Genomic DNA, 26,826 nt, shown 5'->3' on the forward strand with positions numbered 1-26,826 from the left:
CCGGTAGTTTTAGAAAGTCAAAGAGTTAATTCTGGGGTACCTTATAGTTTAAATGTTTTAGCTCAAGGGTCCTCAGTGGTTGGTGAGTATAGGGGTTTACATTGGTATACCTGGGAGTCTAGGAAAGTGATTAATTCCAGTATCCCTGGTGGTCTAGGCCAGTGTTAGGGTTAATGTACGGATCACTGGTTTTCTAGGCCGGTGCTGGGGTTAATGTAAGGATCATTGGTGGTTTAGGCTAGTGTTGGGATTAATGTAAGGATCACTGGTGGTCTAGGCCAGTGTTGTAGTTAATGTAAGGATCACTGGTGGTCTAGGCTAGTGTTGGGGTTAATGTAAGGATCACTGGAGGTCTAGGCTAGAGTTGGGGTTAATGTAAGGATCACTGGTGGTCTAGGCCAGTGTTGGGGTTAATGTAAGGATCACTGGTGGTCTAGGCCAGTGTTGGGGTTAATGTACGGATCACTGGTGGTCTAGGGTATTGGATGGGTGCAAGTAAGAATCCTTGGTGGTCTTTGGCAATCTATTGTTAATTCTCAGATGTCTATGGTACATATGGACGAGAGTTATGTTTGTGAGACAATCATTTAAGACCTTCACCTCTAACCAAGTCACATCAGTAACAAGGATGAATGTCTGCTCCAGCCAATAAGATTAATTTGTGAAAATATCAGGGTTATATTTGATATTATAGTATTCACTTGAATGTGACTGAGCTGCAATACCAGACATAGCCAATAAATATGTGTGGCGCTGTTTTGGCAAAACCTGCCTTTTTTTAAAATCTGAAACAACCTATTTAACTCAGCAGAAGTAAACCACCCTCCCTTCTGATAACAATTTTGCAACATAGTCCCTCGGAATATTTGCAATTTGTATCTTCATGCAAAACAAATTCCTAAGTTCATGTTTATGACTCAAGGAATAATAGAAGAATATTCTAGAATGAACCAACCCTCTAAGCCCTGTATGATATAAACCATAAACATACACAACATCTTGGGTCAAGTGTCCTGACATTTGGGTAATACCCATGAAGGGCAGAGCGGACAGGAGACCACGACCTCCCATTGGCGAGCCCGACGTCCATTACTTAGGTAAATGCATTGAGAAACATTGAGAGAAACTTCTCTTCGCAAGATCACAGAATGGTATAATTAAACCTCGGGAAAAAAACAGACATTTACTAAATGAGAAACCGTGTGCGGAATATTTCCATTCATCCTCACACAATGGCAGAATGATCAGAAAACACAATCCAGCAACATCTGCCATGACATGAAATTAGATGAGGGATGAAATCATCGGCAACTGAGTCATCGGCAGAAGCTGCTTCAAGGGCTAAACCTGCAGAGGGTCTTCTTTACTCTGGGGCTTGTGCAGGGTGTGGCTGTAAGGGTGGGCTATCCTTATAATAGGTGATTAGTATGAGGGAGGTTCACACGGAGATCATTCTTTCAGGTGGATTCATCTCGCGACATCCTCCTGAAGACACTCCCTCCCAACTAGGCCCATTCATTTGGGTCTAATCTGGAGCAGAGTGCGCGACTGGTTACCGTTGCACTGCATCGGCATCCAGTCGCAGCTATCCGTATTTTGGACTTTGCCTTAGGTTCCGGTCCAAAAAAACCCAGTGTGAAGTTACCCTTAGATTGTGAGGGTGTGACACCCAGCATCGCCACTGACCAGCGGATTCCTGCAGTCTACTATTGTCTGTTATACCCCTAACGGATTGGGACTTTGGTAAAAGCGGGTGCGGTGATATTGAAATTTTTGTGAGGTGTCCATGAATCCCAATAATCAAAGTTGGCAAGTATGCATATTTACAAGCCCTTCACTTGGGAAAACATTATACACTTACTGCTGGAAAGGGGTTAATTTCGGTAGATTTGACACACCAACAGTAGATTGGGCTTGAAAGTCAACACTCAATTCTTAACCAGAAATTGTCAGTTCCTGGTAGCCTTGTTTATTACACAGCATAAAGGAGACTAGACGTGTAACTTGAAAGTTCTAGATAGAGATGGGTGAACTTCTCAGGACGTTTTTTTTGAGTTTGGGTGGTTTGAACACTGTCAGGGCTCCTAGGAACCTATCTATAAAACATAGTGTATATACTGTCAGGGCTCCTAGGAACCTATCTATAAAACATAGTGTATATACTGTCAGGGCTCCTAGGAACCTATCTATAAAACATAGTGTAGAACACTGTCAGGACTCCTAGGAACCTATCTATAAAACATAGTGTATGACACTGTCAGGGCTCCTAGGAACCTATCTATAAAACATAGTGTATATACTGTCAGGGCTCCTAGGAACCTATCTATAAAACATAGTGTATAACACTGTCAGGACTCCTAGGAACCTATCTATAAAACATAGTGTAGAACACTGTCAGGACTCCTAGGAACCTATCTATAAAACATAGTGTATATACTGTCAGGGCTCCTAGGAACCTATCTATAAAACATAGTGTATAACACTGTCAGGACTCCTAGGAACCTATCTATAAAACATAGTGTAGAACACTGTCAGGGCTCCTAGGAACCTATCTATAAAACATAGCGTATGACACTGTCAGGGCTCCTAGGAACCTATCTATAAAACATAGTGTATAACACTGTCAGGGCTCCTAGGAACCTATCTATAAAACATAGTGTAGAACACTGTCAGGACTCCTAGGAACCTATCTATAAAACATAGTGTAGAACACTGTCAGGACTCCTAGGAACCTATCTATAAAACATAGTGTATGACACTGTCAGGGCTCCTAGGAACCTATCTATAAAACATAGTGTATATACTGTCAGGGCTCCTAGGAACCTATCTATAAAACATAGTGTAGAACACTGTCAGGGTTCCTAGGAACCTATCTATAAAACATAGCGTATGACACTGTCAGGGCTCCTAGGAACCTATCTATAAAACATAGTGTAGAACACTGTCAGGGCTCCTAGGAACCTATCTATAAAACATAGTATATCACACTGCCAGGGCTCCTAGGATCCTATCTATAAAACATAGTGTAGAACACTGTCAGGGCTTCTAGGAACCTATCTATAAAACATAGTGTATGACACTGTCAGGGCTCCTAGGAACCTATCTATAAAACATAGTGTATATACTGTCAGGGCTCCTAGGAACCTATCTATAAAACATAGTGTAGAACACTGTCAGGGTTCCTAGGAACCTATCTATAAAACATAGCGTATGACACTGTCAGGGCTCCTAGGAACCTATCTATAAAACATAGTGTAGAACACTGTCAGGGCTCCTAGGAACCTATCTATAAAACATAGTATATCACACTGCCAGGGCTCCTAGGATCCTATCTATAAAACATAGTGTAGAACACTGTCAGGGCTTCTAGGAACCTATCTCTAGCTCTATGCCGCAATACATATGCCATATAAAATATTGGGATATTTGGGGCCTTCTATTTTACAGAGCCCTCTCAGGGTTCAGGGCCCGTCGCAACTTCTAATGCTGCTCTCCATATAGCTATGCCCCAGGGGATGATCATAAGTAGCGAGAGGAAAGCTCTTGCCAGGCTTTATTTAGCCTACTTGTATTGCACCAACATATTCCACAGCGTTTTACAGATATTGTTGGCCATTGTCCCATATGGGGCTCCTACAACCTACATTTCCTATGAGTAAGTTTTTGAGCCATGGTGGGCATGAAAGTGACACAAGCTCGAAGTAGGTCTGTACTACACTACTGTAAGGGGTTAAATAAAATTGGATGTTTTCCTGTCCCTTCTATGATTACACAAAGCGTTCTGCTCCACTCACCTTGTACAATATTACATAATTTATAAAGGAAATCAACATCTGCAGACATTTCCATACAATTTTTAGGCACAAGCTGTTCTCCGTCACTGATAAGGACACAAGGCTCATTTATTACATAGAATATGCAGGAATTATTCTGCGAATTGCAGAATTTCATTGAACAAAATTGATTATTCCCATAAATAAATATCAAAATTAAAAATCAATGCACACGTTCTGTATTTACAACAATGGGGGAGATTCTGCAAGCAAAATGCACCAAAATTCTGACTTCATTGGACCAATAAACGGTCTAACATACCTGCCACATCAAGTGTTTTAGACAATGGGGTGTGGTCTGTTTGGAAAGGGCGTGGCCTAAATTGTGACAATGCAAGAAAGAATTTAAGCCAACTAATAAGTGACGTAATATGCCAGTAAAAGTTTCTACAGGCTGTAATTCACATCACAACCACTAGATGGCCACATATGGACACACATAAAATAAACAAATCTCTACAGACTATTGCAAAATCGCATTTTTTGAAAAGCTGGTCATCTTGTGCCATTCATCTCAGGATATGGCGAACCAAGAGGAAAGGTAAGGAAGGACCCATCTGTGGTGACATCATATGATCATGGAAGAAAATCGTGCCACACCACACCAGTGGTGAACAATGATATAATGGGAAAGTGGTGGTCCAGTCCAACGACCCCAGATAGTGAGCAGAAAAGACAAAGACTGGGACCACAATGAAAATACGTCTATGGAGGCGGCAGAGAAATGACACTCTGCTACACTGTGAGTACAATAGACATGTTGACGCTACTATATCTTGAAAGATAATACTGTACCACCAGGGTCAGTGTAAAGGTTCTGTAAGTGCCCCCCCACCATCACCACCATTTAAACATTCCTCTAAATTTTACATCCAAAAGCATATAAGTTGTATGACTAACCCTGCCCATGACTTTTTTAATACTAATTATTCGTACCATACCCTAACACAGTAATAGTGCCCTTTAATGTACAGCATACAGTGATAACTCCTCCTTAGTTCATACAGCACAGTATAATGCCCCCTCAGTGATTCCCACATAGTACAATGCTTGCTTAGTGACCCCCATGTAGTATAATGCTCCCCCAGTGGCCCATCAGATAGTAGAATGCCTCTACAGTGGTCTCATACAATATAATGCTCCCCAGTGGACATCACACAGTCACATGCCTGCCTCCATGTAGTATAATGCCCCCCCCAGTGGCCCATCAGATAGTAGAATGCCTCTACAGTGGCCCCATACAATATAATGCTCCCCAGTGCACATCACACAGTCACATGCCTGGCCCCATGCATTATAATGCTCCCCCAGTGGCCCATCAGATAGTAGAATGCCTCTACAGTGGCACCATACAATATAATGCTCCCCAGTGGACATCACACAGTCACATGCCTGGCCCCATGCAGTATAATGCTCCCCCAGTGGTCCATCAGATAGTAGAATGCCTCTACAGTGGCCCCATACAATATAATGCTCCCCAGTGAACATCTCACAGTCACATGCCTGGCCCCATGCAGTATAATGCTCCCCCAGTGGCCCATCAGATAGTAAAATGCCTCTACAGTGGTCTCGTACAATATAATGCTCCCCAGTGGACATCACACAGTCACATGCCTGGCCCCATGCAGTATAATGCTCCCCTAGTGGCCCATGAGATAGTAGAATGCCTCTACAGTGGCCCCATACAATATAATGCTCCCCAGTGGACATCACAGTGTCACATGCCTGGCCCCATGCAGTATAATGCTCCCCCAGTGGCCCATGAGATAGTAGAATGCCTCTACAGTGGCCCCATACAATATAATGCTCCCCAGTGGACATCACACAGTCACATGCCTGGTCCGATGCAGTATACCGTATAATGCCTCCTCACTGGGACATCACACAATACAATACAGGAAAAAAACCCTAAACATACTCATTCCTACAGAGATGCCCGCAGGACTGAGGACACAGGGAGGGTTCAAATCATGACCTGTCACCCAGAATAGCAGCACAGCACCCAAAATGTAGACTGTCGTGATAACTATGGCTTGGAAGGCAGATGCACGGTTTGCCCTATTGTTAAAGAGGTCTCCCTACCACTGTAAATAATGATGCAATAATTCAACTAGCCAGTAGCAGCCTCCCCCTCCTCTCCATAGACTTCTGTGTGTGTGTGTGTGTGTGATACTGGATAAGGATACATCAACTATTAGAGAAAAGAGACTTGGAGCCCTGTACACTGTATAGCTTAGCTGCTACAGGGCTTGTCCAGTGTAGTAGCTTCCAGCACTGGGAGGCAGACAGATAATCGATGCAGTTTCAAGGTGTCGCCCCCTACTGATGACCTCTCCTGCAGATTGGTCATCAGTATAAAAAGGAAGGGGGGGTGAACACTGCTTTAAGTGCTAAACATCAATTTATAGGGTAGCTTTTGTGCTGACAGACCCCCCCCCCCCTCGTTAAGCCTAAACTTTTCAAGAATTTTGCAAATAAAATCTAAGGGTCGCACAAAATGTCTTGTTCAATACACATCACATTTCTTATAAATATGGTTTATTCCACAACTTATACATTACATTTTATACACTGGAGTACATATACAGTGCGGTTTTAGGTGCAATTATTTACATAGATAACAATTGAGTTTTCTAAATAAAATAGAATTGTACAAGTGAGTTAACGGAAATCTTGAGAAATTCTAGCTCCGCCGCCAAAGACTTAAGAGGGGTTGTTGAAGATGAGAAAATCACAACATCACTGACCTCTATGGGCTGTATCTGGTATTGTAGCTCAGCCCCATTCATATACGAATGAACTGCAATACCAGGCACGGCCAACTGATAAATGTGGCGCTCTTTTCGCCATGACTTTTTGTAATCCCGAACAACCACTTCGAAGTCTACACGGACGGCAGAAACTAAGCTTTGCAACAGTTATATCATCTGAATAATGGTCCTGTTTTTGTCATGTTACACCTCCTAACCTGCAGGTGGCGACATGGAGCGACGTACGTGAAGGTTTCCACTTATGTTGACCTCCATGATAGTTTTAAAGGTGCCTGCTTAATATGACTCGTAGGAAGCCATTATGAAGCATATGGATCTTATTGCATTAGAACTTTTTGCATAATTAAATGTAGATGTGGGCGGGTCAACCATAAATAGGGGTGTGGTTTGGTAAAAAAAAATTAACCCTCGAAGTGGATAACTTGTGGAGTCTCCTTACAGACTGTAGTCATCAGTGGAAAGAAATCCACATACTTGCTACTAAACTGCTCCAGCACTGTATGTGCCACCATAGGCCTGGCAATGGACCCTGTATAAGGCAGTCTATGGGGAATACTAGTATTAAAGTGCACCTAAACTTTTGGTTTTGCATAATTAACACATTTTGTAATACATATTATTAACAGATTTTGGCTCCTTTGTGTGAAATTCTGTCCTCTTTCTCCTGTTACAATGTTGCAATTATCACTGCTGCCGACTATGAGTACTGGGGGGTATGGGTGTAATACGGAGAAGTTGAGGCTGGAGGGGATGATTTCAAACACATAACTTGGGCTATAAAAAAAAAACAGAACTGTGGTTCTGGTGTCATATATGTCAATGAGATTCTCATCTTTAATATGGCACCAAGATCATGTGATCCCTTTATAATTTCAAGCGGAAAGCAGAGTCAGGATTGGAAGCCGCTGTGCCTACTTATAAGTATACCAACTTAGACTGTGTTGTCAAGAAGAGAATGACATCTTTCATATGGCACCAGGAACACTGTTATAAGTTTAAAGGTATGTTCACAGGGCGGAAAATGGGTTCTGTGTGTGAAGATATCGTGTGGCTAGTCGTGGTGGAATGCCAATGCCGCTCCGCTCCGGATTAGGCCTGTATGAATGGGCTTAATTGCAAGGGAGTCTCGCGCCGCAGATACCGCGGCTGAGACAGGAGGATGAGAAGGAGCATGACGCTTCTTTTTTCCGCTACTAGTTAGCTAGTGGAAAAAAGAAGCGAGCGGCTCCCATTGAAGTCGAACTCTGCGTGAACTAACCCGTATACTGCCTAAGATAAAAATGTTTGAATCAGCTTCTAGAGATGAGCGAACAGTAAAATGTTCGAGGTTCGATATTCGTTTCGAGTAGCCCCTCAATATTTGACTACTCAAATCGAATATCGAATCCTATTATAGTCTATGGGGGGAAAATGCTCGTTTCAGGGGTAGGCAAATTACAGTTACCAAGTCCATGAGTGAGGGTCGGGCTGGATCGACCGACAAGTCTTCTCCGTGCAGCGTCCCCGCGGCATCTTCCATCTTACAGTCAAAGCGGCCATTTTCTTGTAGCGCGGGCATGCGCAGTCGGCTCTGCCCAGGCCCGATGCCTGGCAGAGTGAATTCAGAGCCGGAAGACGCCGCAGGGAAGCTGCGCGGAGAAGACTTCTAAAGATAGGAGAAGAACCAGCATTGATTGGTCGACTGTATAGCATTCGGCCAATCAATGCTGGTTCTGCATCGAACTTTTCCATTCGAATAGCGAGTGGTAAAATACCGTAGTATTCGATCGAATACCTACTCGATCGAATACTACTCGCTCATCTCTATCAGCTTCCCTGCGTTCTATAGGAGCCCTAACCCCAGGTAGAAGCAGTGATAGCAAAAGAAGAAGAAATACAGAAGAGGAAGAAAGTGAATTTTGGTGCAGGATTTCACACCAAGGAGCCAAAATCTGTTAATAAAACATATCACAAAACGTATTAATGAAACAAATGCTGCCGGATATTCAATAATTGTTGGAACTTTAGGTACATTTTAGGATGCTCTGATAGGTGATCATCCACGGTGATGTCACTAGTCCAAGCCTGGGGGCCTATGGCGTTCTCGGCCTGTACTACAATTTTTGTAAATGCCAAGTCCCTTTCATATTAGATTGGGATATACTTCAATCAATACACGGTGACATCACTCTACTTCCTGATGATGTCACTACTGCAGTCTCTCTCGCCAACGTAAAGGTTTCTTATACTGACAGGTGACTACTGTTCCGTAAAACTGTTCATATGTGTAAAATGTACCGAAGCACGTAGAAAATCTCAATCAAACCTTAAGCCTTCATGGAGGGCAACACTAGTGGTCTGCAGGTACAAGAAATCATATAATAGTTACAACAACGTGAAGATAAAATAAAAATATAGTCACCATAAATGTCAATGATCCCTATGGAAGAAGGAGATGCACTTCGTTCCATCATCCAACCTCACGCCAATGTCGTACGTTAAGGGGTGTAGCTATAGGGGGCGCAGATATGGCAGACGGACTGATGGGTCCTCCCTTAATTTAGCTCTAATTTTTATAAGGACTTCTTGTGAAACCAATTCAATACAATTTCACAACAGGCTAGCAAGACCCTTGACAGGCTGCAATTCATAGTGGAGTTACTAGGTGGCAGAACATAAAATAGATAGCATATCACTTTGTGATATCATATCGTGAAAAGCTGCTCATCTCATTATACACATGTCCGGTCAAGAGGAGGGGTAAGGAAGGACTCATCTCTGCACATACACTGCTGCCAAAGGCCCCCCTGCCATATAGAGGGCCTTGTTACAAATTTTGTACAAGGGCCCAGAAGCTTCTAGCAGCACCTCTATGCATACTGTAGACAAAACATCGGTGGGTGGCGTACCGGTGGTCAGTGCACGTCCTCTCCGTCAGTACCACATATCTCAAGGCTTTGATCATTTCTGGACATGTACATAGCATCAAATACATAGATTTATATATATTATACTCGATTGCAATTCTAATTTCTTCATAGCAAGCCTCAAGTCAAGCATTGGACAGTCACTCAAAGAGTCCTCAAGTCAAAGCTGACAGAGACCTTCAATGTTGGTTGATCACCGTATCCCTATTAGATACAGTCCTCGTCTTCTTATTCGTCACCATGGATACCATGAAGATAGCGCTGTCTAAACACCCATCATCAGAGGTAGACAACGTAATTCTCTGGAACTAATCCAGTCTTGCCTTCGTAGGTCGCCTTCAGCCAGCCCGGTTCCACAGATCTGTACACTGGATGGACAAATCGAGATATGTTCGTTATAACCATTACTAGAGAGTTAGGGTCACTAGATCCCAGCATATCAACCCTGAACTTCAGATAGATAGGTTAGGGTCACCAGACCCAGCATATCACCCCAGCCCTGCAGATAGATAGGTTAGTGTCACCAGAACCAGCATATCACCCCAGCCCTGCAGATAGATAGGTTAGTGTCACCAGACCCAGCATATCACCCCAGCCCTGCAGATAGATAGGTTAGTGTCACCAGACGCAGCATATCACCCCAGTCCTGCAGATAGACAGGTTACTGTCACCAGACCCAGCATATCACCCCAGTCCTGCAGATAGATAGGTTACTGTCACCAGAACCAGCATATCACCCCAGCCCTGCAGATAGATAGGTTAGTGTCACCAGAACCAGCATATCACCCCAGCCCTGCAGATAGATAGGTTACTGACACCAGAACCAGCATATCACCCCAGCCCTGCAGATAGATAGGTTAGTGTCACCAGAACCAGCATATCACCCCAGCCCTGCAGATAGATAGGTTAGTGTTACCAGATCCAGCATATCACCCCAGCCCTGCAGATAGATAGGTTACTGTCACCAGAACCAGCATATCACCCCAGCCCTGCAGATAGATAGGTTACTGTCACCAGAACCAGCATATCACCCCAGCCCTGCAGAGGTTAGGGTCACTAGATCCCAGCGCTGCAGATATATAGGTTAGGATCACCAGATCCCAGCATATCTACCTTGCTCCGCAGATACATAGGTTAGGATCACCTGAATCAAACAGTGTTTTTCAAAGATTTCTTTCAATTATTTGCAAAAATAGCAATATTTTGCCAATGGAGGCACTGACTGAAAAGGGGAATAGGGACGATTCAGGTTATTCTAACCTACCTATCTGCATGGGCAGGGGTGATATGATGGTTGAATACAATGTATAATATCTGAAAAGTGTAAAAGCGTGTAATCTGAAAAAAAATCTGGTCATTTTTCTAAACCAATATCAGCATTAAAGGGTTAATTAAACGCTTTTGGACCTGGTCTAAGAAATACTGAATATAACAGCTATAAAATAAGTAAAATATCTATAACAATCCAGAGGTAAGATGTATTATAAATATAATGCAAACTTACCATTAGTAAATATCGCCCCCTGGGGGAAAGATAATTCATGACTGTGCTCTGCTTTACAGGAGTACATGGCTTTTGCTTGGCTGCAAAGAAATAAAATAAAATTAAAAAAAAGTTATCGTGAGAATTAATAAAAATAAAAATAACGTCCACTTCCACTGCAATAGGGGGCACTAGGGAAAAATGTATAAATATAAAGGAAAGGTATGCCATAAATTTAATAGGAAAAGTTCACTGTGTTAAAGATTGAGAGTGTCTACTTAACCATCCAAAATTCTCAAAAGTAGCGTAAGAGTCTGTGACCAAATCTGGCAAATCAACCCAACCCTGAAGGGTTAGGGTCACCTGAATCTTATGGTGTTAGATTCCCCCTTGTGAATTGCTGCTGCCATTGCTGAAATATCACTACTTGTATCACTATATGATCTCTCTGGTGAAAAGGCAATGTCCTCGTTACTCCACAGAACTCATTTGCATATTGATAAAACAATTACACTGAGGGTTGTTGCGACACTAACCTATCTATCTGCAGGGCTGGGGTGATATGCTGGTTCTGGTGACAGTAACCTATCTATCTGCAAGGCTGGGGTGATATGCTGGTTCTGGTGACACTAACCTATCTATCTGCAGGGCTGGGGTGATATGCTGGTTCTGGTGACACTAACCTATCTATCTGCAGGGCTGGGGTGATATGCTGGGTCTGGAGACACTAACCTATCTATCTGCAGGGCTGGAGTGATATGCTGGGTCTGGTGACAGTAACCTATCTATCTGCAGGGCTGGGGTGATATGCTGGTTCTGGTGACACTAACCTATCTATCTGCAGGGCTGGGGTGATATGCTGGTTCTAGTGACACTAACCTATCTATCTGCAGGGTTGGGGTGATATGCTGATTCTGGTGACACTAACCTATCTATCTGCAGGGCTGGGGTGATATGCTGGTTCTGGTGACTGTAACCTATCTATCTGCAGGGCTGGGGTAATATGCTGGGTCTGGTGACACTAACCTATCTATCTGCAGGGCTGGGGTGATATGCTGGGTCTGGTGACACTAACCTATCTATCTGCAGGGCTGGGTGATATGCTGGGTCTGTTGATAGACTCACTGAATGGGGTTTAAAGGCTTACCACCCAGAGCCCATGTTGTCTATGGCCCCATGCATACGACCATTTGTTATCAAAGGTTTGTCTATTGACCCACGGGTCTAAACGCCCAGGTCCCATTCCAGTCTGTTCTGAGTCTTGGGTCTGTGAAGTATCTGGATATCCTCCATGCCATTCGGCCACAGACCCATTACTGTTCACGTTCCGTGTGCAATGAGCCTCTCTGTAGAACTGCAAATCTCGTCCGGCTAACATCTGTGACGCACCAGGTCACCCCCAGTAGAAAACAATTAATTCCTCCCTACCAGTAAAGTCCGTGGCTCACGTCCATTGGGTCACATGGTGCGCTGTAATCGCCCCCAAAGGATATTTTTAATTGGGAAAGTCAACAATTATTAGGATTTTCTGGAATTTTTGGCCTACTTGGACATATTTCCCATGACTTAGTGACTCGCTGCGGTCAGACACATTTATGATGAGATTCTCCTCATGGGGATAATTTCCTGTTTGGAAATGCTTGGAGCGCTTTATTAACCCCTTCTACGATATTCATACGCTCCTGCTGCCTGTGGCTACTCACTGTAGACAATGGCCCCACAATCTTGTAGGTAAATAAGTACGGTGACATCATTGGCCATTACAGGGCGGTCGAGTTTCACCCTCACACAGCAGTGAAGTGAGTGGACGCATCCTTACAAGGAGTTTTCAGACTTATTAATCGATGACCTATCCTTAGGATAGATCATCATTAGAGATCTTTGACGGTCCAACACCCAGGAACCCTGCTGATCAGCTGGTTGAAGACGGAAGACGGAAACTCGCAAAGCGGAGACCGGGCGCAGGTGTGAAGCAATTTAATCAAAACTGTAAAATGTTATCTAAAAAATCTGAGTTTTCCTTTCAAATTAACCCTATCCTGGATACTCTTTTTTTTGTTTTTTTCTCCCAAATTCCAATTGGATGTGAGCCTTACCGTCCGGGAGTGGATTGCTTTATCGATCCAGCGTTCTCGAAAAGCTGAGCCTTAGCCGCCACCCTACAAAGAGAAGGAATTCATTATTAGCATAGACTCTGTACAAGCCGTGCACGCTATAACGGTGGAATCGTTCACGTGGAGCGGTCACCAACAGATGCCGGAGTTAACCAGCCAATGAGCTGAAGCTAGAACTATACACAATATGGCACTGAGCATGTGTGACCACTAGTACCGGACACATTAGGTGGTCGTTCTGAGGGTATATAACCCCCCCCACAAGGGCAGCCTAACAAGTATGTAATTTCTAAAAACAGGACTAGAGATGAGCGAGTACTCCCGTTTCGAATAGCACGCTCCCATAGGAATGAATGGACGCAGCCGACACGCAAGGAGTTAAGCGGCCGGACGCCGGCAAAGTCACAAACCATTATGAGCAGTATATAGAGCACTTACACTGATCCCGGCCTCTGGTATCCATTACTGGACCCAGTATCCAGTCTCCTCCTTATTCCTTTAGGAGGTAATTCAGGATAAGGCTTTGTGATGTCTTTGAGGTCCAGCGATGCTAGGCTTTGAGTAGATGGAGTCCGACTTTTCATACCTGTAGTAAGTTAGACAGATAATATTACAAGTTATAGAAGAATACTGACAGATTTGGCACGACGTGGCTGTGAATTCAGTGCACTGTCATCTTTCCCATTATGCGCCCAGGTGCCGGAGATATCAGTGCTGTTAGCTTTGCCGCCAATATCCTTCCACTGTCAGAGGAGGCAGGCCTTAGAGGCTAGCATCTTCACTGGGTTGTGAGGAACACCCCTCCCCTTAGGTTGTAAGACCTGTCCTTCTGACAGTGGAGAGATATCGGCGTCAAAACTAACACCACTGACATTTCCGGCACCTGAGCGCATACAAAGCTGTCAGTCTTCTAGTGGTATGTAATGGCGCCGATCTCAGAGGACATGAAAGACCGTCTTGTCTCATTAGACACACCCTTGACTGGGGCAGGTGCTCCAGACATTTCAAAGACTCCAGGAGAGATGTAGTGCCACTAGGTGGCTTCTAATTCAGATGGATGGCTGTGTGGACCAAAATGGACAAGGGTTGCTCTCATGACACATATACTCGGGACACTCCGGGCCAATATACTGTCCCGAACCAGGTCAGGAGACTAGAGCTCCTTGCATCATAGTGATATAATACTGGGAGTCCCTGTCCCTATACAGTAAAGCACAGGGAAGCCACAGGCAGGGACTCCTAGTGTCATAGATCTTTACGATGCAAGGACTACCAGTCTCCTGCCTGGTTTTAGCCCGGGAAATTCAATGACATGCAGACTGGATTTTCTGGCCCAGAATCCCCCATGTGCATACAACTTTGTTCACGAGTGACTACTTCCATTGAGGAAATCCATCTAAATATCTTTTGATACATTACATAGACACAACAGACAACATTGATGAAAATCTGAGAGCTGGACCTCCACCAGATACCAGGTCAAGGCGACCCCATTGCTCTGCAGAGCTCAAAAACCTACTAGGATCTTCTTGGAAATTTTTACCACTAGAACTCTCCAACACAAGCCTAGGGTAGAACAAAACTGAGTTTGATATTATGGACTGATCCTCAAAATTATTCCACAGTCAAGAAATGCCTCAAGCAAGATGTCATAAAAACTTTGCAGAGTCAAGGACTCTGTGTTCAATATCTGAACATTTGAGACTTTAGCCATTGGTATCAATCTACCTTCAGTGGAAGGTAAGGAGCGAAGAGAAGATGCAGCAGAACGTTTGAGACCAGACAGTTCATAATGTCCTTTCTTGGTCAGGTCAATTGGTGGAGAAATATTCCCAGGACTTGTAACGGAAGACACACTCTGGCAGTCTGACTCCACATCTGTTTTGGAGGCATCCTCTTTGGAACTGGACTCGGGGCTTGTGGTCCACAGGCTAGAGCTCTTCTGACCATTAGACGACGGAGTGGAGGTGACCCAAGGAATTCCTCCTCCTTTCTTGTCTCGTTGCGGGGATGATGCACACCTTGAGTTGACGTTTTGTTCCGAGGAATGTGAAGACAGGGACTCTACACTACCCATTGGGGTGCTAGTTGGACTACTGCTGTAAGAGTCACCTGTGAAGAAAAACAAATATGTGTCAGCCAACACCGAGATCAAGATCAATGGAGAACTCTACTTTATTCACTGGCAATAAAAAAAAAAATGACAACACTTGGTGGTTTTGTAGGTTCATCGGGAAGGACCTTAATTCGTCCGACTTCATGGACTTGCGGCAATCAGCTACGATCTATTAAGGAACTTGGCGGCAAGTTCCTTAATAGATCAGGGAAAGTGAAGTATTACACAGTGGCCATTACAATCTATGGGGTGTCCATGTAATGGGTGGACGTGTGGAATCCTCCCGAGCAAAAGACACTCTTTCTACTAAAAGGATCCTGAATGGGGGAACCCTGCTATGAGCACTCGGAATCCCCTAATTGAGGAAATGAGGATGAGGTTGTCTATGGCGCACGGCATGTAAGTCTATTAAGAGCTAGTTCACACGGGGCAAGTTGGCAGCGGATTTTGAGACGGAATCCGCCTCAAGATCCTCTGCCAAAAATGGCTCCCATTGACTTCAATGGGAGCTGCTCGCTTCTTTTTTCCACTAGCTAGTAGCGGAAAAAAGAAGCGACATGCCCAATCTTGCCGCAGATTCTGCGGATGAATCGGCAGTGACGTCCGCAGCTTGAGGCTCCATTCATTTGGGCCTAATCCATTGCGGAATGTCGCGACGGAATGTGTACACATGGATCTCCGACCGGCTGATTTACAGAGAATGGTGCAGGAGGCAGACAGCGCTGTTATCTGTGTAGTGGCTGAACTGAGTCGCTACTGATTAGCTCCCATTCAATTGAATGTGAGATGATCTGCAGTACCTGGTCTGACCACTACACAATGAACAGCGCTGTCTGTTTCCTGCTCCAATCTCTGTTTATCAGCTGCTGAGAACAACTAATTGGTGAGGGTGGAGGCAAGTCAGTGCACCAAGTAATAGAATACTCACTGTCATGGTCGGCCAGACATGGGGTATACCTCCCTTTAGGTTTCCTGGGCCCTGTAGAAAGGCAGATTGCTCTGGTCCGTCTAGAAATTGAACGCGGTTGAGCCTGAGGAAGCGGTACATTTGGATCGGGTGCTGTGTGAAATATCTGTAAAAAAGAAAAACAGGAGATATCTGTTGTATTTGCTGAGTGGGTGGGCTCTTGTTGGTGTAATGAAAGAGCTGCGTGCTCTGAGCCACTCAGATGTTGCTCCTCCTCCCTTCTCACAGCGTGCTGTGTGAGAATTATTGATACTGCAGCTGCATCTCCCTCCTCCCTAACTAGGATTCATTGCTGATCCTGCAGGCAGTGGAATATAGGCTGCTGAAAGAGAGGAAGTTGCTACTATGCTCAGTAACCCAATGTAATGAATAAATACCACCTTTGTCCTTTTCTCTTTTTGTCCCTCATACCCTCCTTCTGTATTTTCATAGTCCATGCTATGTTTACTGTTTGTTGATTTTAGAGTCGTGTTCTCACTTAAGAGCCTCATTCTAAATATAAGATTTATTCACACGATTGTTGTGACAAATCCATGAAAAAATACCATTTCCCAGGATTTTTTCAGGGATCCCTCAATAGATAAAATTTAAGAGGGATCTGTGAAAACACGTTACCCTCCATTGTACACTCGTGAATAAAACATACTTTTTCACGGACGAGGACATGGCAAAGTCGGGTGAATGAGCCCTCAGAAAGAGTTAAAGGAAATTAACAAATAGGTTGTATGTACAAAAAAAACGGTGTAATTGAAAAATACAACCCATCCTGCAAAAAGTCAAGTCCTACATGGTTTTCTGAATGAGGCAATGGAAAAATGGAAAAAAAAGCCTGCCAAATGTCAAAATTGTATTGGCCCACAAAGGGTTAAAGGGATTCTACCATTAAAATCAATTTTTTTGTCGATCACACGTCGGAATAGCCTTAAGAAAGTCTATTCTTCTCCTACCTTTGGATGTCTTCTCTGTGCCGCCGTTCGGTAGAAATCTCGGTTTTCGTCTGTATGCAATTGAGAAAATGGCCACTTACTGTGCAAGCGGCCATTTTTCTTGTGGCCTGTGGGCATGTGCAGTCGGCTCTGCCTGAGGCCTAGACGTTTGACCCCCAGAGCCGGAAGAAGACGCGTGAAGAGGCCGTTTGCTGAAGAAGATGGAGGCGGCGCTGGAGAGTTCTCTTGCAGCATTGGCGTCACCTCCATCTTCTTCTTCACGCATCTTCTTCCAGGGCTGGAGGTCAAACTTCTAGGCCTCGGGCAGAGCCGACTGCGCATGCCCACAGGCCTCAAGAAAATGACTGCTTACTTACTGTGTAAGCGGCCATTTTTCTTGAGGCCGCAGGCATGCGCAGTCGACTCTGCCCAAGGCCTTGAAGTTTGACCCCCAGTGCACTGGGAACGCCCCCAGTGCTGCGAGAGAACTTATTTGCACACCGACGAAAACCGTGATTTCTACTGAACGGTGGTGCAGGGAAGACATCTAAAGGTAGGAGAATAGCCTTTCTTAAGACTATTCCTACGTGTGATCGACATAAAAATAGATTTTAATGGTAGAATCCCTTTAAGGATGATGGTAATTTATAAAGTTGCTTAAAGGGTTTGGGATGGTCGAGGGACGTGGCTATAGGAGGGGCAGAGGTAGCAGTCACTACCAGGCCCTTGATCCCCAAATGTTCCTCTGCAACGTAAAATAGACTAAAGGGCACAAGGTAAGTAGGGGACCCTTTACAGTTTTTGCACAGGGGCCCAGGGGCTTTAAGTGACACTTCTGGTAACTTACAACAACCTTAAATAAAAAAAACTAAAAAAACCTATCAATATTGGAAAAATATTCCTATTGCGTAATACAAGATGATAGAAGTAGAACACTGTGAATGTTAATCCTGGGAACCTAAAATGCTTTGTGTCTTGATGGACGCGGTAAATGTTCCGCTTCTTACGTCTCTGGTCATATATTTATTTTTATTATAGGGACAGCATGGGTCCTGCGCTTGCATCGTTAGAAAACACAATTTTTTTGTCACAAAGCTAATTTCTTCAAGCAGAAAGTGGGCGCCTGCTGTGAGTCTCAGAGAGCGCGGTCAATGGACTGAGAGCTTTCAATGTTCTTTAATCAAAAGTTTCTTTGTTTGGACTTTTAACTAGTTTTGCTTCGCTTAACCCCTTCATGGGTGGAGAGATTGTTGGCCCGCAGGTAACAGACCGGGCAAATTTTTGAAAAACTTTGTCTATGGCTGTAATCACTCTGGCCGGATCTTGCGTTTTCCGATGATGGTATCTGGACTTATAAGGATCCTATAGAAGCCATAAGGGTATCCAAACACAACTGGAAACAATATTCACAGGCGCAGTTGTCTATTTTTAGGTGCCCACACACCATCTATAGCCGCACACTTATTCAACTTTTGACCCCCTTATCTTCCCTGAAAACAAAAAGATTGAGAATTTTTGACATGCTCATTCTTCGTTCCTTGTTGAAAGTGGTGTGGGGTGAGAGGAGATTGTGGGCAGTGCTATCGTCCTCACCCGAATCATCATCATTGACACCAGTTTTTTAGTGTAAATGATGCCTAAAACCTACACCAGGCATCAGCTAGCATCGATCCACGACCAACCAAAGAATGCAACTGTTTCATGACCAGGCCTGCGCCTCATCATAAATCAGCCGAATCCTCTGCCGATGCAGTGATTGTCAAAACCAGTTTACATTTCGCTGATCTTGATGAATCCCCACCCATAATCCCTACAGTCTTACGGCAGGCAAGGAGGACAACCATCTGGAGAACCTCAAGTCAATATCTCAAGGCTGGGACTGAAGACTAAGCTTCCAGTTCTTCTTCTAAAAAAGCAGTTACCCATGAACAATATAGACCATAATGACGTCCACCGAGTGTCCAATGGGATTCCAACTGGACCCAGTGTCCATTGGGTTTCAGACTGAGCCAAGTGTCCAATGGGTTTCCAACTAAGCCAAGTGTCCATTGAGTTTCCAATTGAGCCAAGTGTCCATTGGGTTTCAGACTGAGCCGAGTGTCCAATGGGTTTCCAACTAAGCCAAGTGTCCATTGAGTTTCCAATTGAGCCAAGTGTCCAATGGGTTTCCAACTGAGCCAAGTATCCATTGGGTTTCCAACTGAGCCAAGTGTCCATTGGGTTTCCAACTGAGCCAAGTGTCCATTGGGTTTCCATCAGGTTTAATCTGAAAACAGTGGAGATAAAAGGCTTTCCTCTCCACCGATTTAAGGCAGAATCTGCGTAAGGTTCTCCAACAGAGACTCCAACGCAAATGTCAACCTAGCCTAAGCTCAAACTCTTTTCCTCACACTTAAACCAGTGGTTACTAAATGTTACATGATAATACCTTCTCATAATGTTCTATCAAAATCTCCACGACAATATTCTGGAATTTGATGTTCATCATCGCCGCCACGGTCTCCTCCTGGGCTCTCATCAGTGTAGGACCAAAGATCACGCCAAGGTTGGAGACAGTCATAAGGTTCTGCTGACTGTGCAGAGATACCCTGTGTGGCCAAAAATAGTAGTATCAACAAGCTGGATGAGTTCCAAGCAAACATTGTTACAAACAACGGGACACAAACTTCACAATAAGGGACAAAAACTTCAAAAATATCCTGTAGGAGATCAGCCATGTAAGGTGTGTATGAAGAGGTCCTTACTTGACAAGATGCTTAATCAAGATGTCCAACATCTCTCGGTTTTTCTCCGGTAGTTTATGGACTAAGGCGTGTACGGCTTGTACTCTGTAATTCTGGTCATCCGATTCTGTAGAGGAAATAATAGAGTATTGAGTAGGTTTGTAAATTTTTTCTTTATCTGGTATCGATCCCGAGTTACATGGTGTTTACGTCTCCATTGATGTCTAAGTCTAATTTGCAATTCTGATGGTTCCTGTACCTAGACAGCATTGCATTATGGGAAACCTGATTACATTTACAATCTTAGACATGACAGTGAACAGGCCAAAGCACCCAACGGACTCCAAATCCTCCACTTTTTCACAGCCCAACTCCAACTATTATACCAGGATATAATGGATATATATATATATATATATATATATATGTATATATATATATATATATATATACAAACTTTGGCTTATTGGAGAAAACCCTGCACAAATCTGCAACCAATGCCCGACACAAATTGACATACTGAGGATTTAAAAGTCAACACTTTGGGTCAATTTATTTTTTACGTGGATGAGATCTGTATTCTGCAGCAATCTGTATTATGTTACCATAGGGGCAGATTTGTCTGTCAAAAATCGGGTGAAAAATTTTGCATTAATACAAATTTAACAAAGATTTTGCAACAGATTTCATCCCTTACATTGAAAGGAGTTTAAAGGGTTTTCTGGTTCCCAGCTGTTGGTCATACTGATGACCTATCTACAGAATAGGACGTCCACAGGAGAGGGGGTCTGACACCTGAATCCTGTATAGATCAGCTGATTGGGCTGCGTTAGGGGTCCAGAAGCTATAGCCTTGGCTCAGCTCTATGCAACATTATAGCCTTGGCTCAGCTCTATGCAACATTATAGCCTTGGCTCAGCTCTATGCAACATTATAGCCTTGGCTTGGCTCCGTCCAGTGCTATAGTCTTGGCTCGGTTCTGTCAAGCGCTATAGCTGTGGCTCAGCTCTGTGCAGCCTTATATCCTTGGCTCGGCTCTGTCCAGCATTATAGCCTTGGCTCAGACCCGTCCAGCACTATAGTCTTGGCTCAGCCCCGTCCAGCACTATAGTCTTGGCTCATCCCCGTCCAACACTATAGTTTTGGCTCAGCCCTGTCCAGCACTGTAGCCTTGCCTCGTCTCGTATAGTATTATAGTCTTGGCTCAGCCCTGTCCAGCACTTTAGTCTTGGCTCAGCCCCATCCAGCACTGTAGTCTTGGCTCAGCCCCATCCAGCACTATAGTTTTGGCTCAGCCCCATCCAGCACTATAGTTTTGGCTCAGCCCTGTCCAGCACTATAGTCTTGGCTCAGCCCCATCCAGCACTATAGTCTTGGCTCATCCCCGTCCAGCACTATAGTTTTGGCTCAGCCCCGTCCAGCACTATAGTCTTGGTTCAGCCCCATCCAGCACTATAGTCTTGGCTCATCCCCGTCCAGCACTATAGTTTTGGCTCGTCTCCGTATAGTATTATAGTCTTGGCTCAGCCCCATCCAGCACTATAGTCTTGGCTCAGCCCCATCCAGCACTATAGTCTTGGCTCAGCCCCATCCAGCACTATAACCTTGGCTCTCATGTCAATTTCTGCAGCATGTAGATTTTTTTTTTACCGTATTGTACTGCAGATTTTTAATGGAAATGCAAACTGTGCATGTGGCCTGTTCCCTCAACTCCATGGTTTGGGCTGTTCAATGCATCTGTGTCCATAGCTCGATGTATTGACATTAATATGGATGATACCATGGGCCAGGATAGTTGGAGACTAGAGATGAGCAAGTACTGTTCTGATCTGAACAGCACGCTCCATAGAAATGAATGGATGCACCTGGTACTTCCGCTTTGACGGCGGCTGGCCGCTTAACCCCCCGCGTGCCGGCTACGTCCATTCATTTCTATTCGAGCGTGCTGCTCGGATCGGCTGATCCGAACAGTACTCGCTCATCTCTATTGGAGACCAGTACCATTTTATATCAATGGGGTTGGTCAGGACTATGAGATGGCTATGGCCTCTTCACTACTTACCAGTCACATCACCGTATACTGTATAGTGGCCGTGCTTGGTATAACAGCTTATTCCCATTTGGTTGAATGGGACTGAACTGTGCTATGGCCATGCGACCGATGAATGTGATGTCACTGGCTGAGAAGAGGAAGTGGAGCTCTGTATCACAGTCCCAGACACCCTATTACATGAGTGCTACCATTGGCCGCTAAATGATGGACTGCACCTGGACTAATGGCAAGTCCAGGTGCCGCCAGCAATTATTCTAGAGAACCGTGCGGGTCCCAGAGGTCAGGTACATTACAGCACCGCAGCTTGACTACTTTCCAGCCCCAGGATGACTATTTCACTATCCTTAAAATCTGGCTTTCTTTCTCAGTACCATAAAACCGCTGTAAATAATACATAGAATAAAATAGATATACTCACTGACAGCGAGGATAAAATCCTTGTGCAATTTATAGGTCATGAGGGGCTCCGTCAGACATCTGCAGGTACATAAATCACATGTCAAGTAAGTGTGAGCATTGCTACAGAGCATTTACTGTCATATAAAAGCATTGCTTTGCAGGGTTAAAGTGGACTTTTACATTCTCTACATGGACGCAGTTAAAGGGGCAGTTATGAAAGCTACATTGTACAGGGCTCAAAATGGCTTCAATGCAAAAAATGAGCGGTCTTTAACTGTGTGTCAAAAAGGCCAGGGGGGCAGAGACCTGGAAAACAAAAAAAAAGCATGAGAACAAGAGGGGCAGAAGATTGGTGGGGTAAGATTTGCCTCCGTATTCAGCCTCATACACAGAGCTCCATGAGGAAGGGAGGGGTGGAGTAGGTGGTTGCTGGAATTATTTATTGTCTCATTCTGTGCACTGGTAGCCTCTTATCTACAAACCTAGCAATGTTAAAAGTGTACAAAGTAGCAGAGTGCAGGAACGGTAACTATATAGGAAGTCTTTTTACGTGTGTAAAGATCAAACACTGAACATGGCTGAATCTCAGAACCCTCTCCCAAATATTTCTGTAAACCATCATCACTTTATGGCATTTGTTGTGGTCATTGACCTCCTCTATTTCTGAGGTGTACGGTAGGTCATCACTCACCTGAGGTAGTTTTTTAGAGCACTTGTTATGGTCTTATTGTCCCATAATTCTAAATCTATGTCCATATCAGGAGGCGCTTTAGGTGCTGGAAATAGAAACACATTTTGGAATGAATACAATAGTGGGTTACCATGACATGATCTACACCACGGGGCAATACACATACAAGTACACATGTTCTACCATCTACTGGAAAGCAAGAATCTGTAATAGTATGAGTCACAGAGTCTTATCCATCCTTCCTTGCTTTGTTATCACTGAAAAGAAGCAACTGGAGGTTTATTGTGACTCGCACATGATGGCCAGTTTCTTCTAAGGACATTGCTAGAGCCTGGGGAAGGGAGTGAATGACTAGACACCGGGTATGAGTAATCCTTCTCCACACTAGACCACCAAGGAGGCTTATAATAACCTCTTCTCTACTCAAGACCGCCATGGATGATGTCATTCATCTCTTTATATTTCTCTAGACCACCAGGGATGCTTCCATTATTCCCTTTCTTCTTCAGGACCACCAGTGATGCTGTCATTAATCCCTGTCAGGCTCTAGAACATCAGAGATGCTGCCATTAATGCCTTTCTTGTTCTAGATCACCATGGATATTGTCTTTCATCTCTTTCTTACTCGAGACCTCCAGGGATACTGCCATTAATCCCTTTCACATTCTAGCCCACCAGTGATGCTGTCATTAATCCCTCTCAGGCTCTAGAACATCAGCGATGCTGCCATTAATGCCTTTCTTGTTCTAGATCACCATGGATATTGTCTTTCATCTCTTTCTTACTCGAGACCTCTAGGGATACTGCCATTAATCCCTTTCACGTTCTAGACCACCAGTGATGCTATCCTTTCTCTAGACTAGCAGGGAAGTTGACTTTGTGGCAGTAAGGAACTTAAAGGGATTCTATCATTAGAATCCCGTTTTAAGCTAAACCCACGTCGGAATAGCCTTAAGAAAGGCTATTCTTCCCCCACCTTTAGAAGTCTTCTCCACACCACCATTTCTTAGATATCTCAGTTTTTGTCCATATGTTAATTAGTTTCCTCGCAGCACTGGGGGCATCCCCTGTGCTATGGAAAAACTATCCAGCACCGCCTTCTTCTTGTTCATCACCTCTTCTTTCCTGTTCGGCCACTGCGCCCACTGCGCATGTCCATCGGCCATTTTCCTGTGGCCTCTCTCATTCAGTCACAGGAAAACGGCGACGGACAAGGAAGAAGAGGCGGTTAGGAGGTGAACAAGAATAAGGTGGCGCTGGAGCATTTTCTCGTAGCACTGGGGATGCCCCCAATACTGTTTGAGCACTGGGGACCGCCTCCAGAGCTGTGAGAAAACTAATTAACATATGGACGAAAACTGGGATAACTAAGGAATGGCGGTGCGGAGAAGACATCTAAAGATAGGGGAAGAATATCCTTTCTTAAGGCTATTTTGACATGAGCTTAGCTTAAAACGGGATTCTAATGATAGAATCCCTTTCAAGGTGTTTTCCCATCTCAGTGTTTCAACAGTTTGCTTACTGTCCGTTCTTCTCACTTCCTGTATCCCCCCCCCCAGCTTGCTGAAAGGGACACTATGAAGTATCACAATACAATACTTATACAGATCAGATAATATGCACATGCTTGTAGAGAACGGACTCAGTGTTATCTGTGTGTTTACATAGAGAGATAAACTGCAATTAAATGAATTGATTGTCCTGCTGTCACAGCAGTGAGTGATGTCACTTGTCCTATCTTACAGGTCGGTGCAAACAATGGGAGGAATAAGTTCATATAGCAGGCAAACAAAGCAGCATTTCTAAAGCAATCTATTTAAGAAAAGTCTTGAATTTCCATCAGCTACCAGTATACATAGGATCTTTGAGATGGGAATATCCCTTTAATATTGATCTCTTAAATACACTAGGCCTCAGGAATATCAAATACTAAAAAGTCTTGATGTGAAGACAAGTCTGGAACATTCCCATAGACCAACCTACATGGCCACATCTTACTAAGCCCCGGCCTGAACCTCTTTAGCTTTGCAGGCAGAACAAAAAATGTATTACAGTAAATGAATGATTTATGAGAACCTCCATTTTTTTTTCTACTTGAATATTTCGTTAAACTAAAATTTCTGTCTTAAAAGTTTGCATGAAAGCTGTGAGCGAGTGGCGAGTATTCACAAGTGCCTCACTTAGAAATCCATATCCGACAAGAAGAGGTTTTTGTTCCTTGATCTCACAATGTCATCGTGTCCCTGATATTATTTTACGTCTTTGCAGCCTCCTCCGCTCTTTAGAGTTATTAGTCTATTTTGGGTGTAGTTAATGACCTATGTAGGGTCAGCGTACAGAGCGAGCGTACCAGGGATAGCTACATGTACAAGCCCGATTTAGGGAAATGCTTTTGCCCCAGTAATGTGATGACCATGATAGGTCTGGCTTCTCTAGTCCCCGCACTCTTCAGGGCCATTATAGTATGATATGGCCCCCATTGAAATGAAGGAGACAACCCTGGTAGGGACAATCCCTTCTTGGAGACCATTGTAAACTCTATTAAGATGCAGTACGCCACAGAATACACTTACAGAAAACCGTATTCATCAACTTCTGGACTTTGGAGTTGACACCCCCAATTCTGTATAGTCCCAATATAGTGATACCTGGAAAAACAGAAAATAGGGGATGCATGTTATGTACCTAATAAATTTATAACAGGGTCCAATTACAAACATTACATATGTAGCAATGTCAACAAACACAGGTGGATCGCGCTAGTATGATCAGTCTGCAATATTAACTAGTGCTGCCAGGCAATTCAAATGAATTGCCAGGCAGCCTGTGTGTTTATTTGTATTGCAGAGCCCGCCTGGCAATTAATATGCCTGGGAAGGCCTGTCTCCTCTACTGCTGCTTATAGTAGAGTAATAATGTATCATAGCAGGCCTACGGCCACTAATATTGATAGTGTAGGTCAATGGTTTGGCGCTAAATTCAAATGGAGGAAGGGGCGAATCACGGTGGGGCTGTGGTGCCTAATTGTCACGCAGCTCTAATATGTTTCTTTCTTTTGAACCACTGCCCGACCAGTGTTATTAATATCCCTGTACGGTGATATCATGCACAGTAAGGGGTTAAATCATAGCAGGGTCACTGATAGTGGCCGAGTGTAACTGAAACCTCTGCATCCTTTACGCTCCGATCCTGGGGGACCCCTTGACTATAATGGGGTTCATTGTTTTTAAACTGAAAATGGCATATAAAAAAATTCTCAGTGCAGGACTTTTCAGCAGACACTGCAACGTCATCTCCAACGGAGATTCCGGAATAGATATGAATGTGGCTTAACATACTTGATGGACATGACTTCATTACACTGAACCAGCAGTCTGAAGAGTCAGGACATTCATGGGGTCAGTATTTTTGGTTAGTCGAGGCAATCTTTGGCTGGACCTGTTTATAGGGCACTCAGGCCCTATTAATGGGGTAATCTGGCTCTGTAAATAGTTGTTTTTTTTTGACCAGAACAAACTATTTCCTCCATCTCCGAGGAACGCACCGGGACTGGTAAAACACCATCAAACAACACCTCATATCTTAGCTTCCAGAACTTCTCAGAATTGAACAAAAAATTCACAGAACTAGCAAACTTAGGTGAACTGAATATTTGTTTAAAAGTGAAATTCTCAGAATTTTCCGTCTGGAGTGAACCCCTTTTATGTCATCTTGTTATAGAATAGGTAAAAACGTAAGCTCACCTCGTGTCTCCACAGAATGGATACATTTTTTCACAAAGTTGAAGCCAGCGTCATTTAAAAACACTAAAAAGAGTAAAAAAGTAGATTAAATAAACGTAGTA

At 43.9% G+C, this 26,826-nt stretch overlaps 1 protein-coding gene across 1 annotated transcript in view; it reads right to left on the reverse strand.

The window, feature by feature from the left end:
* Positions 1-8,587: 8,587 nt before the first annotated feature.
* ARHGAP42 (Rho GTPase activating protein 42) overlaps positions 8,588-26,826 on the reverse strand; it is a 193,730-nt gene continuing 175,491 nt past the window's right edge. The window contains exons 13-24 of the mRNA XM_075266120.1: positions 26,726-26,788; positions 25,556-25,630; positions 22,983-23,067; positions 22,311-22,369; positions 19,861-19,966; positions 19,545-19,704; positions 16,152-16,296; positions 14,836-15,219; positions 13,546-13,693; positions 13,090-13,152; positions 11,015-11,094; positions 8,588-9,878 (exon numbers count right to left, since the gene is read on the reverse strand). Of these exons, the coding sequence (XP_075122221.1) occupies positions 9,790-9,878; positions 11,015-11,094; positions 13,090-13,152; positions 13,546-13,693; positions 14,836-15,219; positions 16,152-16,296; positions 19,545-19,704; positions 19,861-19,966; positions 22,311-22,369; positions 22,983-23,067; positions 25,556-25,630; positions 26,726-26,788 (1,457 nt within the window). The 3' untranslated portion in view covers positions 8,588-9,789. The remainder of the gene's footprint in view (positions 9,879-11,014; positions 11,095-13,089; positions 13,153-13,545; positions 13,694-14,835; positions 15,220-16,151; positions 16,297-19,544; positions 19,705-19,860; positions 19,967-22,310; positions 22,370-22,982; positions 23,068-25,555; positions 25,631-26,725; positions 26,789-26,826) is intronic.

The sequence above is a fragment of the Leptodactylus fuscus genome, chromosome 2, assembly GCF_031893055.1.
Source record: "Leptodactylus fuscus isolate aLepFus1 chromosome 2, aLepFus1.hap2, whole genome shotgun sequence".
Lineage (NCBI taxonomy): Eukaryota > Metazoa > Chordata > Amphibia > Anura > Leptodactylidae > Leptodactylus > Leptodactylus fuscus.